The 17,909-nt window shown below is 32.9% G+C and overlaps 1 protein-coding gene across 1 annotated transcript; it reads left to right on the top strand.

Moving 5' to 3' along the window:
* The first annotated feature begins 6,750 nt into the window (after positions 1 to 6,750).
* Positions 6,751 to 12,355, top strand: ABCG3 (ABC-2 type transporter family protein). Its single transcript, XM_078985101.1, has 11 exons — positions 6,751 to 6,819; positions 7,451 to 7,951; positions 8,032 to 8,111; positions 8,209 to 8,495; positions 9,040 to 9,325; positions 9,428 to 9,556; positions 9,668 to 9,859; positions 9,990 to 10,076; positions 10,615 to 10,887; positions 10,980 to 11,087; positions 12,054 to 12,355. Exons 2-11 carry the CDS (start codon positions 7,468 to 7,470, stop codon positions 12,309 to 12,311), a joined length of 2,184 nt encoding a protein of 727 aa, XP_078841227.1. The 5' UTR covers positions 6,751 to 6,819; positions 7,451 to 7,467; the 3' UTR covers positions 12,312 to 12,355.
* The last annotated feature ends 5,554 nt before the right edge of the window (positions 12,356 to 17,909 follow it).

The following is a 17,909-nucleotide window of genomic DNA, read 5'->3' as shown; positions in this document are numbered from 1 at the left end:
GGCTTGACATGGGTAGGTCAGCACCCCAGAATGGCTTGACATGGGTAGGTCGGGCACCCCAAAATTGCTTGACAATATGTATGCTATGTGATTGTATGGTATGTGGTATGATGGGGGAACTCACTAAGCTTCGTGCTTACAGTTTCAGTTTTGGTTTCAGGTACCTCTTCGTCCAAGGGGAAGGAGGCGGCGGCGTAGCAGCGCATCACACACTCCCACTCTTATGGTTTCCGCATTGAGTTTCTGGGATTGTACTCTGATTTATATTATTTGTGTTGAGTTGGTTTCGAACACGTTGTTATGGTTTTGTTTATAAAATGACATGACTTTGGTAATGTTTTGGTAAACTATGTTGTAAAGTATTTATAAAAAAATAAATTTTTTGGTCTCGAAAATTGGGATGTTACAACTTCTATAAATATCTCCACATGGACAAATAACATTACAAACATTACTATGCAGTTTTAGATATGCAATGTGGATGTGTAAAATATAAAGCTTTATAACTACCTCTCATTCACCAATGACGTAAACAACTTTTAGTGATATATCTTTTATTTTAATGTTGTTCGTTCTACCTTTTGAATACCACTAACTATTGTATGAAATGCATATATATATATATATATATATATATATATATATATATATATATATATATATATATATATATATATATATATATATATAACAAACTTTCATGCACACTCAACACACATTACAATATAAAAAAATAACTTATATCACATTACTCCAAAAGCGGAGCTGCAACCTCTTTTCTAGTTAAAATAAAAAAGATGTGGTTTTAAATTGACAGATAAATATATTTATAATAAAGTAATCAAATAAAAAATTGAGCCGTTGGAATAACCCATGAGTTCCTCAACCCATTTTCAAAGTCAATGTCTCAACCCGCAGTACACACTGTGCAAAGGCCACACCGGATACCGCCAACCCATTTTAGCTCTTCCCAAGTCACCCCGACCACCCTAATATGATATATCATAAAACCATCTACAACCAAAGACCACATTTAGGTTCGTTAGTAGTAAGCATCATTATTTGATGGTCACCACTCATGAGAACATTATTGGAACAAAAAAATGGATTAAACTTGCGATATTGTGTAAACCACGTGACCGAATTTATATAGTATTAATTTCGTAGTTTTTTTTTAATTTATTTATTTATAAACTAGCTAATTAACTACTATATCTCCCTTTCTAATAAATAAATAGCTTTAATCTAAACATGCCATGTGTCGCATTCTTTACCTGCCACGTGTATGCTTAATAAACTTCCAAAACTCAACATCAATGCGATTTACATGCATTTTAATATAGATAATGCATATATGATATCCCTAAAAACCAGCTATTGATTTTAATGAATTCCACTAATTAAGGGATACATTCTGGTATTTACCTTAATTATCTGATCTTCAGTTTAATTCTTATACCTATATACGCCAACCCCTTCCTTTACCAAGAATACACCGCTAATTTTCTTTATCATCTTCATCACAGCGAGTTCAACAATTCTGTAATACAGAGTAAATAGAAGTCACGTTAGTTCATATTCAATCACCATTAACCATCTTACTTTTTTCTTGCAATTGCATACTTTTATAGATGATAAAGACCATCTTACTTTTTTCTTGCAATTGCATACTTTTATAGATGATAAAGAGAATTGTTCAAAAGGCAAATAAACATTCTACTTTGCTTTTGAAAACAATTATTATGCATGATAAATTATGATTTTTTTTCCTTTAACTTTTTTTTAAGCATGTCCTTATGTCCTTTTTTTTCATTTGTCATAATATGGCATCCTACTTTGTTTTGAAGTGATTTTTTATATGATATCATTATGCTACAAAAAAATATTACTTATATCATCTTACTTTGTTTTTATTGAATCAATTGGTTTTGTATCAACGTACTTACTACTCTAACGAAACCAATTCCTAGAAAGACACATCATTTTTAAATGTAGTATTGCTCCATCATCAATCCTAGGTTGGTAAAAACCTCCATTTCTCTACTTAACTCCCTGCAAGTTTTTAGTATTTTCACCTGAGAAATAAAGTCAATAAAAACCAATGGGTATAATGATTAAAGTTAACTTTTCATAATCAAACTATACATGATATTGGATATATATATATATATATATATATATATATATATATATATATATATATATCCTTTCGCGTTTGGATTGATTTTTTTTCTCTGTTTGTCACAACTCACAAGTAGTGAATGTTTTAGATTTGCATCCTCAATTTGCTTTCCTTTCTCAACAATTCCATCCTGTGATTCCATTCCCTTTTTACTTTTTGAAGGGATTGGAATTTGAGTTACAGAACAACTTAGAGAGATTGGTTATAGAAACTTGAAAAACTATAAACCTATAGAAAAAAAGAGCCCTCGCCAATGATAATTAAATTGTTTTTCTTGATTTCTTCCATTCTAGGGGAATCCCATTGAATTGGAATTTGAGTTTCCATTCAATGTAATGTTTGGTTGCAAAATCGATAGATTTCAAATTGCTATGGATTTCACTATAGCCTAAGGTATTGAAGAAAGGAATTCCATTCCATTCTTCTTTTGTTTTATTAATTATACTAAAATTCCCTCATTATATGTTGACTAAAATAATGTCTGATCTTTCACATTCTTAATGAACTCTGTCACAGAACTACACAAAAAGAACTTCAATATCACATGTTAGTAGCCGCTAAACTATTGAAAATACTGTTGAGCTTCATTATTTTTTATTTACCTATCTACATGATTATGCTTTGGCTTTATCTTTTTAAGCTGAAACAATCTTGCAACCTGTCCTTTCTGCATATATGGCTACCATCTTCACTTTGAATGTTAGATGTAGGAAATAGCAATGCACTTTGAGTTTGTTCATGATTTCCAAAATTAAACAAACACCCATTTATCATATGTAAACCCCGATTTTTACCTAAAGTATGTACCAAACCCCTTAAGTACATAAAAAATCCATTTTTTTCGAAATTACTCACAAGATCCTAATTAAAAATTGATTTATGTCAAAGCATAATCTTGAAGCTCTTGATTCCATAAGTTTTTCATCTTCTCCAGAGAAAACCCTATTTATTTACCTATTCTTAGTCGTCGTCGACACTTCATTCTTGAATATCCAACATTACCGCCAATAAGTTGCAAAATCAGATCACAAGGGAAGCCTATGCGCCATTTTTGCTTCGTAGCTCTCTCTCAGATAAACAATCATAAAATGGTAGATCGTTTCTATCCAAATAAAATGTCAGAGTTCATCAAAGAAGAAGACCCACCTGAAACCACCACAAATCCCCTAACAAAGACTCTATCTCTTCCCTACAACCTATTTTCCGATCAACTCAAACGAGCAACCTTTGACCTCAAACAAATTGTATTTTCTACTTCTTTATTCCCTTAATTTATGTTTTCTCCCTTTCTTCTTTGTTTTCAAAGTTTAGAAAGTTACACACAGAGAAGAACATGAAACCAAGAACCACAAAGAACATGAAAGACCTACCCCTTTTCGTCTCTTTACCTAAATCAAACTTTATTTCCCTTCTATCCTCTCTTCATTCACACAAACACAACCGATTTCAGTTTGATTCAAATTTAAGGCTCTGATTCAGAAGGGCCACCTTCTCATCACGTATTTTTTAGTCGATGTATAAATTGAAGAAAAATATTTGGGGTGAATCAAAAATGCTTTTGAAGATATCTCGTCTTGCAGGTCCAAATTGAGGTAAATGAACATCTCCTCCCTTAGTCCCCTCTATGCTACCTCTATTCCTGTGTTCGTGGAATCAGTGAACAGAAATGGGGGCTTGGGGCAAATTGAGGAACACAATCCAGTCTCAAGGTTTTCGATGAAATGGAGAAGAACAACAATTGGATGCAGATTGAATCATATTTCAATTAGGAATACACTAAAGAACTCGGTCTACAAAAATCCTTTCGTCTTCTTCAAATGGGATTTACAAACATAGAGCTTCAAACATGCAAAATCAAATCCGTTCTCTCCATCGAGCAACCCCCAGAACCAGTCGATTGTCTCTTGACCTCTCCCTCGCTCTCTCTTCGATGAATTCGTTGCCCACTGTGCCCTCGATTTTTAGATTTGTTGATTTAACTGAAGAAGAAAAAGAAGTCATCGTTGAAGATGATGTATCGGGGGAAGTTGAAGTTGCAGGTGTGTTCAACGGATTCCAACACAAATGTGTGTGTGTGTGTGATATATATATATATATATATATATATATTATATATTAAATAATTATATTTAGTTTTTTTCTTTTTAAAAAAAATAACTGAAAAGATCATAAATGGTCCCTGTTGTGTGAAATGACGAAAATGCCCCTCAATTAACGGACAAAAGTTAACGGAGTTAGCAATAAGGACCATTTGTAAAAAGTTTTGAAAGCACAGGGACCATTTATGAGATTTTTAAACCATGGGGACTAAACTTCAGAATCTAGAAAAACACATGGACCATTTATGATGTTTTTTCATATTTTAATTTTAATTTTTTTTATTAAATACTACTGTTTTGCAGATTCATAAAACTTTGCTGATGAGAAGAGAAAAATTCAAAAATTATATTTGGATAAAATAAAATTCCAAAAATATCCATTGATACCTCAAAATTCATATATTATACATGTTCAAAACATGTGTATTGAAACAGTAGTCCTAACGGCAAGAAATATCAAACATTGTTGTTTTATTTCAGGATTGTCTTTAACGCTTTCAGACGCAAAGTTTTCATTCAAATTCAAAAGAATATAATTTTTCTTAACTGTTTGTTTTGTTATGACTATAAATGAAAGTTAATCCCAATCATTGTCAAATATATGTTTGTTTTTGCAAGAACATTGATCACACACGGGCAATTATGTCATTGTTTTATCCAAAGTATAAAGTAGAAAAAGATTGAAGTTGTTAATTTTAGATAAATATTATAATTTGACTAAAAAAACTTCCAATGTAACATACAAAGAAATATTTCAAAATATATGTTCAACTATTATTTTACTTTTCACATTATTTAATGTTTTTTTACAATAAATATTATGCTATATTTTTTGTTGATATATTTTGTTTTTGTCTTTATAATAACTATAAAAATATCAACCGTGGTTTCCACGGGTTATAACCTAGTTTGATAATACACAAGTACGTAAATAAACAAAACATACTGACATCAATTAGTTATAATAATTGATTAATTTCTAATGGTTATTTTGCAATTAATATATAAAAACGGTAGTAAAAGTTATTAATTCTAATTTCAAAATAAAATTTATTTTAGTATATATAATAATTGGTGTATATGAAAACTATAATTACTAGTTTACCACGCCTCTTGCGAAAAATATATCTTGAAGACACACACACACAAAAAAAAAACTATAAATTTTTGTATGTTTCTCCTTGAAATGATATCCATCCCACCAAGACATGTGCATATTACCAGAACTCCTTTTGCAGTATCGAAAAAAGGTAACTTACCTATAAAGACATAAACTGAATCGACTCAAATCTTTATATCATAATTTTTAATTCGGTATTTAGAAATTTATATTTATATTCAAACAATTAGCAATAAGTCAAGTTTGGTTTGAGATAGCTAAAGCTATTATTTAATATAAAGTTATAAACTTATAACGTTTTATATTAAAGATTGATTATGAAAATCTATTATTTAATATAAACTTACGTGCACTTTGCATTATCAAAATATATGAAAATTGTTATTTAGATATTTGATTGTTTTTTTTTATCTGTTTATTTGGTGGTATTTTGGATTTTCTCATAAATAGTTCAGTAAAACTGAAACGTGTACCATATCTTTTATCGTACGCTATTAAAAAAGATATTATTCATCCATTTTAATTTATTAAAAAGAGAATATTTAGCATTTTTCTTTGTTTCAGAAAAGAATATTTGCTTACTTTAAACAAAGTAATTGGAAATATAAATATAAAAACCATTTAGCATAAGAATTTTCATTTCAATCCCGATCCATTTTTAATTGACGGGTTAGCCCATATAGATATAGCTACACAATAAAATCGACATATAAGATATCACCATTCACAACCACATGAAATAGCATAATATCTTTTATTATATATCACATATTCTTACTAGATATTTTTAATTAATTTATGCTATATTTGCAGCTAAAAAATTAAAATTTATATGAAACATGTAAATAAAAATATGCTTTGTATAAACTTAATAAATTGATTTAAATTAAATTATTAATGGTACATACGGGCTACTAGAAAAATTATGTGATATAAAATGCCCATACTTAAATAATAACTTCAAAAAATTATTTACTACTTCTTTAATTTTTTTTTTTTAAATTGTCATCTATAATTTAAACAGATAATTATCCAGATAAACATAATAACATATTTATATGGTTTAATAATAAATTATATTAACTCAGGTTAAACTGATTTGTAACTTATCATTTTTATTTTATTCTTATATATTAAATGATCCACAAATAATTAAATAAAAATCACTTAAATGCAACTTTAATTCGAAATAATCAAATAATGAGCAAGACGCGCCTCCAAATACCCTTTTATTGAATAAATAAAACTTCAAGGTTGTTCCTGTAATTATACAGAACATTAGGGGGTGTTTATGAAAATAATCCAAACTCAGTTGAAGTCAGCCTGGAGTAAATAATAATGATATGTCGACTCGACGCTGTCTTTTGTCTTCCATTTCTCACAACAATCGATTTCTCATTTCTCCCCCTCAGATCCAGGTTAGTTTGTCACTCTCTACAACCTCCTGTCTTTGTCTTTCAATCTTACTTTTGTGTTCATTCATTCTGCAAGTATATTGAGCGTCTATGGCTGCTGGTTTTACCTTCTTGTGGTTGTTTTTGCTCACCTCATTTGAACCACTGGTTCGCTGCTCAATACTCAAACGAAAATGGTCAACACCATCTTCACTGTGTTTCCTGAAGTTGCTAAGTTAATTTAATGTGGTAAAAAAATCAATCTTTAAGGGTTTTTAGTAGTCGTGTTTCATGGAGAGATCAGAATCTTACTTGGAGTGCGGTGTATTCATTTGGGTCAGACATTAGATTGGTTTTCTCGAATCTCGATGAAGCTTTCTTATATCACCTTTTGCTGCGTACGTGGGTTAATGGATTTAGGCGACTAGATTTTCTTCAATTTATTGTTTCCGACACATTAGGTTCAGTAGATTTTGAGATTCGAGCTTCGAACAAGAGGATGGAGTAATGACGATTGTGCTCACCACCTGTTTGTTGAAAGTCCTCTTAGTTTTTTGGTTGGAATTTAATGCTCTAAAGTGAATGTAGTTGATCTTATTCTCTTATATACGAAGTCTTTCTTAATGAAGCATTGATCTTATTCTCATTGTTACAGAGGGGTAGATAGATATAATGGAAGAAATACAGTCTCAATCAGATAACTACAGATCTTCATCATCTTCAGCAAGCAGTCCTGCTAGCAGAGTACCATCAAGCAACTTTTTCTACTTAAGAAAACCAGGTGCTTTAAGACAACCAATTTCATTTGAAGATTCACCTGATTGGGAAGAACCAGATGTTGAAGTTAGGGTGGAAGAGAGTGGTGGTGGTGGTGGTGACTCCATTAACACCGCCACCACCCCCATCTCACCATCTCTTTCAAAGCTCAACAGTGGCTCCATGCCATCTCCACCATTACCAGAAGGTGCAGTTGTAGCAAGAAAGATAGCAGGTGCTACAATGGTGTGGAAGGATTTAACAGTTACTATAAAAGGAAAACGAAAATACTCTGATCGAGTTATAAAAAGCTCAAATGGCTATGCTTTACCTGGAACAATGACAGTCATCATGGGACCCGGAAAGTCAGGAAAGTCAACATTGTTAAGAGCCCTTGCAGGTATTTAGTCAAACTTTAACAATTTTTTTTATTTCCAATTTTAGATTTGTGAAATTTAACAAGTTTTCGATCCTCTTTAGGAAGGTTGGATGATTCAGCTAAAACATATGGTGAAGTATTCATCAATGGAGCAAAATCAAAGTTGCAGTATGGATCCTATGTAAGTTTTCAAGATTTGTTTAGTAAGATGGAATGGAATCAACATTTTTATATTGTGGGACCCGGTTTTTCTAACAAACTTGTTGTGTTATTGAAAGGGATTTGTTGAGAGGAAAAACACACTAATCGGATCATTAACAGTTCGCGAGTTTCTTTACTACTCAGCACTCCTTCAACTTCCTGGTTTTTTTTATCAAAAGAAAAGTGTTGTAGAGGATGCAATTCTTGCCATGTCATTAGGTGACTATGCAAATAAACTCATAGGTGGACATTGTTACATGAAAGGCCTTCCAAGTGGCGAAAGAAGACGTGTCAGCATAGCAAGAGAGCTTGTAATGAGGCCACAAGTCTTATTCATAGACGAGCCTCTCTATCAACTTGACAGGTCAAAGATTTTACCTTTTTGCCCTTACTCTCAATACCCTTTTGTGGAGTAAATCAATAAACAACAAATCAACAATCTTTCCATTTTTTTTAAGTGTTTCTGCACTTTTGATGAACAATAAACAATCTTTTTGCCCTTACTCTCAATGCCCTTTTGTGGAATAAATCGATAAACAACAAATCAACAATCTTTCCATTTTTTTTCAGTGTTTCTGTACTTTTGATGAACAATAAACAATCTTTTTGCCCTTACTCTCAATACCCTTTTGTGGAATAAATCAATAAACAACAAATCAACGATCTTTCCATTTTTTTTTCAGTGTTTCTGCACTTTTGATGAACAATAAATAATGTTTTTGCCCTTACTCTCGATACCCTTTTGTGGAATAAGTCAATAAACAACAAATCAACAGTCTTTCCATTTTTTTTTCAGTGTTTCTGCACTTTTGATGAACAATAAACAATCTTTTTTCCCTTACTCTCAATACCCTTTTGTGGAATAAGTCAATAAACAACAAATCAACAATCTTTCCATTTTTTTTCAGTGTTTCTGCACTTTTGATGATGGTGACATTGAAGAAGCTAGCAAGCACTGGTTGCACGTTAATTTTCACCATTTATCAAAGTAGCACAGAAGTGTTTGGACTTTATGACAGAATTTGTCTTCTTTCAAATGGAAACACATTGTTTTTTGGAGAGACATTGGCTTGTTTGCAGCATTTTTCAAACGCAGGGTTTCCTTGCCCTATTATGCAAAGTCCTTCTGATCATTTTCTTCGTGCAATAAACACCGATTTTGACCGGATTATTGCAATGTGCAAAACTTGGCAGGTGATATATCATACATTCTTCATCACAAACTTCAAAGATTTGTTCAATATACATCACAAAGTTTAAAGCTTTATGAATTATAATTAATATTTCTTGAAATAGGATGACAATGGGGATTTTTCATCTGTTAATATGGACACTGCAATTGCAATCCGAACCCTTGAAGAAACATATCGATCTTCAGCTGATGCAGCTGCAGTTGAAACTATGATACTTAGGCTAACCGAAAGGGTAAAATCATTACAACTTTTGATTCTCTTAGTTTCAAGATTACATTTTAAGTTAATACTATTCTTTTCATAGTTTAATAAGATGTTTTTTTGTTTGAAATTATGGCAATAGGAAGGTCCATCTTTGAAAAGCAAAGGAAAGGCAAATAGTGCAACAAGAATTGCAGTGTTGACATGGAGATCATTATTGATTATGTCAAGAGAGTGGAAATATTATTGGCTTCGGTTAATTCTTTGCATGCTTCTTGCACTCTGTGTTGGCACTGCTTTTTCAGGATTAGGGCATTCGTTGTCTTCGGTTGCGGTAAGTTTGCGTAAAGTTTATGGAATGGAATTGACAAAAGAATGGAATGAGCAATTGATCGGAATCACATTCCATTCCTATGTTGTAAACAACGTTAATCTTTACAAGATTTTGTATATTGATTTCTCAGACACGAGTAGCTGCAATCTTTGTGTTTGTATCATTTGCTTCCCTACTAAGCATTGTTGGGGTCCCTGCACAATTGAAGGAAGTCAAGGTAATTGTGAATTGTGATCCCTATCAAAATGCAAGAAATAACAACATACTTTCGTTCATTTGTTTATTATCATTTACAACATGTAGTACATTTTTCAAAGTACAATGTCTAAATAAGAAAAAGAGTAAATTACACGAATGGTCCCTATGCTTTGGGGTAATTTGCACGTTTGGTCCTTAACTTATTTTTTTTAACTCGGAAGTTTCCTAATGTTTGTTTTTGTTATGCATTTGGTCTCTATTGTTTGCTTTTCTTACGCATTTGGTCCCTGTCTTATATAAAAAAAACTATTATTTAAATAGTAAAAAAAATATAGGGTAGGTAAGGTAAGGTGAAAGGGATGGGGTTGGGGGTGTGTTTATTTAAATAAATTAAAAAATCCATAGCAAAATAGTCTTTTTAGGTAAGATAGGGACCAAACATGTAACAAAAACAAAAAATAAGTTAGGGACCAAACACGTAAATTACCCTAAACCATAGGGACCATTCGTGTAATTTACTTACTCTAAGAAAAAACTACAAATTTTATTGAATGCAGGTGTATGGTTGTGAAGATTCAAATCAACATTCAGGGGGATTAGTTTTTTTAACAGGACAACTTTTCGCAAGTCTCCCGTTTTTATTTCTAATCTCAATTTCATCAAGTCTTGTTTTCTACTTTCTTGTGGGGTTAAGAAATGATTTCAGCTTTATGATGTATTTTGTGCTCAATTTCTTCATGTGCCTTTTGGTTAATGAAGGGATTGTGCTTGTTGTTGCCACTATTTTGCAAGATATGTTTTGGACTATTTCAACACTCATGTTTATACATGTGAGTTTTTTTTTAAGAATCATCCAAGAAGCTATTATTATGTTGATGTTGCTCAAATGTCTGAAATACCCCTGTGATATTTGATTTTATAGGTCATGATGATGCTTTCTGCTGGGTATTTTCGAATTAGAAGTGCTTTGCCGGGACCCGTGTGGATGTATCCCATATCCTATATTTCTTTCCACACTTACTCAATTCAGGTATGTTTTATCAGGAATTTTTTATTTGTATTTTGAAAAAATTGGGTTTTTTTTGTTATTCTTGTTGAGAAGTTGATATGAAGAATATGTGTTTATGTTGGTTGTGTAAGTATTTTGATTTTTTTTTGGGTTAATCTCATAAAAGACTTTATATTTTGTGTTTTTTCTGGATTAAACCTCAACTTTATATTTTTCATGAAAAAGGCCTTGTATTTATTCATTTTTCCTATCTGGACCTTTTAGTCATTTTTCTTTAAAAAAGGGGAAATTGTGAGAAAAGTTTCAATATTTTCGGAAAAGTTTCAATATTTTCGGAAAAGTTTCACTTTAGTACCATTTTTTTTTTGAATAGAAAAGTCCCGATTATTTGATTTTTACACGATAATGTCATTTCCTGTTAAAAGAAAAAAAAAGATTTTTTTGTTAACTTGAGCCAAAATGAAATAATCGAGACTTTTATGTTCAGAATATTTTTGGGACTAAAGTGAAACTTTTCCGAAAATATTGGGACTTTTCTGATAATTTCCCTTAAAAAAGTTGTAAAATATAACGGGTTTTTTTAGGAAAAACTAAAAAAGTTGAGGGTTTATTTGGAAACATTTATAAGGTTGAGGCGTTGAGGGTTTTTTTGCAAAAAATGAAAAATCTAACGTCTTTTTCATGAAAAAATAAAGATGAGGTTTAATCCAGAAAAAACACAAAATATAGGGTCTTTTAGTTTTATGAGATTACCCCCCCCCCCCCCCCCCCCCCCCCCCCACCCCCCCACCCCCCCCCCCCCCCTTTTTTTTTTTTTTTTTTTTCTCTTATCAAGATATTGTATGTTTAAACATTTGTATTTGGATGACATTGTTATAATTAAGTAGATTTTTAATGAAAGTAGGACACTATAAATAATAAATCATAATAAACAAATTAAACAAAAGTAGGTTGTTATTTTTTGCATTTAACTGATTATGTTTTTAGGGTTTGTTGGAGAATGAGTATGATGGGACATCATTTGCAGTGGGACAAGTTAGGACAATTTCAGGGTATCAAGCTCTTCATAATGTATACGATGTTTCTCCCGATGAAAATTCAAAATGGAAAAATCTAATGATCCTTTCACTTATGGCATTTGTGTATCGATTTCTTGTGTTTTTATTGCTACATTTTTGTGTGAAGAAGAACTCGTTTTTATTTAGATTTGTGTGTTGTAAAATTGGAATGAATGACAGAAGATGAATGAAAATAAATATATATGCACACTTTTGTGCGTTGTTTGACAAGTGTATATGGTTATTTATATGTTTTAATCTCTAGATTTTTGTTATTTATGGAAATGGAAGAAATAGCAATGTACTTTCGTTAATTTGTGTGTTATAGAATCCTACTTTTGTTTCATTCTATTACAATGGCGATTTGGATTTTCCTCAATTACCAAGATCATCCTCCTCCACCCGTGAACCTTTGGAACTCAACCCCCCACCATCGGAACCATCAGATCGCTAATGAAAACCACTGAAAACCTGTGGATCGTCGACGAAAACCACTCCACTGCTTCTCTCCACTCCTTTCTCTCGTCGGAAACCGTTGCTGTCACTATCTACCCCGTCTTCCTCTCTTCTTGGCCATATCTACGTGTTCATCACCTCCTTGAACTAGATCTGTTTGGAGATGGTTGATGGTAGTAGCGGTGGCTTTCGAGTGGCAGTGGTGGTAGCAGATCTGGATCTGGTGGTGGTGGATTCAGTGTATTGTGGTGGTGTTGTCTTCAAGGCGATAATGGTATCAGATTTGAATATAGTGGTGGTGGCTTCTAGTTTTGGTCTCGTCGGAGATGGTGGTGGTGGCATGTGGTGTTCGCCGACATTCTAGTCTCGTCGTAGTTAATTACATGAAGAAAAAGCATGGGTGGGATGTGGTGTTCACCGACATTCTATTCTTGTCGGCGTTCACAAACCGAGAGAAATTTGACTATTTAAGTACAATAAACCGATTCAAATGGTTTTTATTTTTTTTTACCGAATTAAGCTATTTTTTTTATCTGGCTAAGATAAATCCAGCTATCTAAGCCCAATAAACCGATTCAAATGGTTTTTTTACCGGTTCTATCACACCGGCTTAATCCGTTTTTTTGAATAAGCTGTCCGGTTCGATACAGTCTAGAAATTGACATAAAATCGGTCATTGTTGAGAGTGCCTAAGGGTGTTCTAAGATGAGAAGGTTTAGAATAGGAAAGGGGGAGAGGTTATGAAGTGGGCCATTTTAATTATAGTAACAAAATATAATCTAATAATAAAAGTAAATAAAAAAGAAATTGAAAAGGAAAAAAATGTCATTTCAAGTTGGCTAATAATGAAAAACACAATAAAAAATAAGTTAAGATGGATGGTAATGTATCGAAAAGAGATCTGTAACACCCTGTTCCAAATCGTTTCCTAATTCGGGGTTGAGACCCAAAAATCAGTTATCGCAAGGCTTAGGGCCTTTGGAAAAGAGAAATTTAGACCCATTTGGGTGTGGGTAATGTAATTTAGATGATGCCGAAGTTCGGTTTGTGTTTTGGAGCCAATGCGTATATCGGTAAAGTGTCAGTTCAGTCTCTTTATGAATTTTGGATTTTAGTTCGGGAAGTTTTAAGGCAAGAATGAGTTGATAGAAGTGTAGAGCTTCTTGTTACCTTTTCGTGGATGTAAGGATCATCGAAATTAGACTTAGAACGAATAAGTTATGGCCTCAAAAAGTTGGTGGTTTAAAAGGCTAAGCCTTGTACGCAGGCCGTACAAGGGAGTACGCTGGACGTACTAGACAGAAGGGATCGCGAGCACATCATGGAGTAAGCTGGGCGTACTCTAGCCAAATGAAAACACTAATTTTTAGGGTTTGCGCCCTATTTAAGCATCCTTATATCATCTCTTGGACATTTTAGATCAGCCTCCATCTCCCTTTACCATGGAATTGAAACCCTAGAGTAATTTGGTGAGTTTTAAGCTTGAAAGAGTGTTTGTTGGTGGTTTGTGAAGAAGAAGAAGAAGAGGAGCACTTGAAGGGATAGCTTGAGCTTGTAGATCCAGGATCTTTTACTCATTTGCAAGCATTTTGAGGTAAAAAGCTCTCACCTTGATGGTCTATAGTGTTAGATCTAATTTATGGTGTATTTTGTGCACTTTTGGAGACTTTTGAGTTAGAGGTGAGCTTTTGATATACTCTAGAAGTTATGGATGTTAGATATTGGCTCCATTTAGTCCCCATGTTCTTAAAAATGTCAACTTTATGGACGATTTTGGTCTATGCAAGCATTAAGACCTTATTAAGCTCTTTTTGAGCTTTTGAGTCCCTTTAAGCCATGCATGAGTGTAAAGTTGCCAACTTTACATGATAAGTTCCCCTTTAGGACCAGATCTGAGAGTTTGGCTTGATGTCTCAACCGATTAAGTGCTTAATGTATTAAGATGTTGAGTTAAGCACTTAATGGACATGCAAAGTCATAAAGTTGTAAACTTTATGACTCCTAGCAGTATTTTGGCCTTGGATCTAAAAGATAGACGTGAGAGGTTAAGTCATTAAGCTCTTAATGAGAGTTTGGGAAATTTGGGAGTATGCCCCGTGTATGTAGTACGCATCACATACGAGGTCAAACACCCCGATGGTGGTCAATGCTCGAGTACGCCCCGCGTACATTTGGAGTACGCCTCGTGCACGCACTCTATGTTGACTTGGCTGGGTTGACTCAGTTGACTTTGACCACTTTGACTTTGAATTTGACCAAGTTTGACCAATGGGTATTTGGGTATTTTGAATGGTGTTTGAGAATTGGTCATTTGGATGAATAAGTTATGGTTAGAGCTAAGATTTGGAGTCGGGAACTCATCAACTATTATTCAAACTGTGAGGTGAGTTTTCCTCACTGTACTTACGGGTCGAAGGTGATGGGTTTTGAGCATAGCAAACAAAAATCTATGTGTGCATGCAACCCTAATTTTCTCGATCTATGTTTTTTTCTAATTGAATATACAACATTTGAACATCAATTGGGAAACCCTAGGAATCCTATATTATTTTCGAAATTTATATCTAGGGTTATAAAACATACATTTAATTGTTATTGATGAATAACAAGAAACCCTTGTGTTAGTGAAGCTTAGAGAACAAGCACCACAAATGCCGTGCCTCTAATGGTTCACACCCAACACTAGCAATAGGATGAAAGAGGAGAAGTATAGAACAAATATCGACCTTTTTTTTTCTTATTATATGATCAACAAAAATATGAAAGGTCAATGCCCTTTATATAGGTGAGGTAGCTTAGAGCCAAAACTAGGGTTTTAGGAGGAAACCCTAATTCCTTAGCTTAAGGACCAAGTAACCCATAAACTCCCATCCAAGAGCCATTGGATGATAGTTCTAAGGCCTTCCTAGAAGTTTTCGTCCAACTGCTTCTAGGGAGGTTCAAGAGTCTCTTTCCTCAACTATCAACAAATTACCAAACAACCACTGCACTTTTAATTCAATTAAATTCAAAAATTAATTCCAATTAATTTATAATATGTAATATATAAAGGTATATTGCTATTTCTCACCTTCTACATTTTTTTATATTTTGATACTTCATGCTTCTTAATGCAACACAATTCTTGGAATATTTAAAAGGTGAATATTTTATTGTTACTTTTAGGGTTAATTTTACCAAAATATTATATTTTCATGTTTCTATTCAAAATGTCACTAATTTATTTATTTTTTAAGAAAATCCAGTTATGTTTAAAAAATTATCAGTTTGGACTGTTTTAACATTAATCAGCGAGAAATAACTTTAGGTGTTGAACCAAATGTATAAAAGGAAGAACAAATTATTAAAATCGTCCATATGGTCTGATTACACATTTGATCCTTAAGTTTTTTGGGAAAATGACTCTTTAGGGTAATTAACTTTTACGTTTGTACTCATTTGGTCCCTTTCCTTTTTTTTTTGTATTCAATATACCATCGAACTTGTTGTTTGCGTTCACCATAACCCTTTTGACTGGCTTTTGACCTGTGATAGCCGATCAAAGGGTTATGGTGAACGCAAACAACAAGTTCGATGGTATATTGAATACAAAAAAAAGAAAGGGACCAAATGAGAACGAACTCAACAGTTGGTTACCCTCCTGAGATATTTTCCCCGAAAAGTTAAATGAAATTAAAATTGCAAAATTATCAAAGACTGTAACCTTCTTTGGCTATAATGTATATGAAGAGCTTTTCAAAGGGGTAACCTTGTTAAAACATGGTCTATGTTATGCTTACTGTGGTTAACTGTCAACACCTCTCAGCAAAAGGATATGACTGTGTATGAAAGATATATTTATCAGCATAAACGTTTACCTCAAGGTATATTTTGATGATGTGTCTACAAAAGCAGCATAATATTGTACATATTGATGTTGTATCTTATCCCATGAATTCGATCTTAAAGCTAAGTAAACTAAAAAATCACAGCAGTTGTGATTCCACTCGTTTGTAGAGTTGTCTGTAATCCATGATACGATAAATCATTTAATTGGAAATGTAAATGTAGTCATGAAATGCGTCTGCTTAGTCAAAGATTCCCCTAATAAATATTCAAGTGCATTATAAAGTTGTACGTGTATGAATAATGTTCTTTCGTGAGTTATGTTTTGAAGAGAAGCAAGAATGAATCTCATAAAGTCATTAATATCAGTAGGAGATGACGTGGGATTTGATGTAAATGAATAAAAGGAAAATGAATCAGGAGGGTAACCAACTGTTGTATTTGTTCTCATTTGGTCCCTTTTTTTGTACTCAATATACCATCGAACTTGTTGTTTGTGTTCACCATAACCCTTTGACCGACTATCACAGGTCAAAAGGGTTATGGTGAACACAACCAACAAGTTCGATGGTATATTGAATACAAAAAAAGGAAAAGGACCAAATGAGTACAAACGTAAAAGTTAATTACCCTCAAGAGTCATTTTCCCTAAGTTTTTTTTGCACTTAACTCGTCCATAGGTTATGATTTTATTGCGGTCTTTCCCTCGTAGAAATAAAATACTATATTATACTTTTTTAATGTTTTTATTATTCGAATTATAAAAAATAATTTAAATAAAAATAAATATATTGGACCCGATCCCAACCCCACCTGCCCATCTTCATACCCTCACCCTAAAACCTAAGCCACACTCTCTTCCACGTCCTCCCCATCTCTTAGCTCCTGGAACACCTCCAACTCCGACAACACTAGAACTTTGATGACACGAGAATCATCGGAAACCACCATCGAAAAATTTAGATTTTCCTCCTCCATCACAAAGATCCTCCTCCGATATCACCCATGAAACCTTTAGAACTCAACCCCTTATTACCGGAACCATCAGATCGACGACGAAAGCCACTGAAAAACCCATGGATCTGTTGGAATAGTGTCTAAGGCTGCAACTATATTAGGCAAGTATTTGATCCGGTTGTGTATGGTCCTTTTGGGTTGCCTTCACCATAGCAACTTGATGGATGATTTGTTAAGAGAGAGTAAATATTATAAGGAATAATATATGGTTATTTGACTAATATAAGTCATAGATTAATTGAAATTAATTTGGTGACTTAAAGAGATTAATTAAATAAGAAGGTATAAACTGTCAATTGTTTGATAGTTACACTTTAGACTATAAATCCTTATCCTAGATAGGATGGACGATTTCTAGGGCTTGGATAAGCCAAAATCGTCCATAGGGTTATCAAGAAAAGGATATGGATCAACTTAAAGTCTAAGTTATCCAATTAGGGTTAAAGCTGTAATCCTTAAGGAGTCTACAAGTATAAATAGACCCTAG

The sequence above is a fragment of the Lactuca saligna genome, chromosome 1 (assembly GCF_052625555.1).
Source record: "Lactuca saligna cultivar CGN05327 chromosome 1, ASM5262555v1, whole genome shotgun sequence".
NCBI lineage: Eukaryota > Viridiplantae > Streptophyta > Magnoliopsida > Asterales > Asteraceae > Lactuca > Lactuca saligna.
This window is presented reverse-complemented; position numbering and strand designations above follow the sequence as displayed.

Coding starts and splice junctions, on each gene's coding strand:
- ABCG3 (XM_078985101.1), top strand. CDS start 7,468: ATGGAAGAAATACAGTCTCAATCAGATAACTACAGATCTTCATCATCT. Junction 9,557..9,667: donor TACTTAGGCTAACCGAAAGG/GTAAAATCATTA, acceptor TTATGGCAATAG/GAAGGTCCATCTTTGAAAAG. Junction 10,077..10,614: donor CACAATTGAAGGAAGTCAAG/GTAATTGTGAAT, acceptor TATTGAATGCAG/GTGTATGGTTGTGAAGATTC.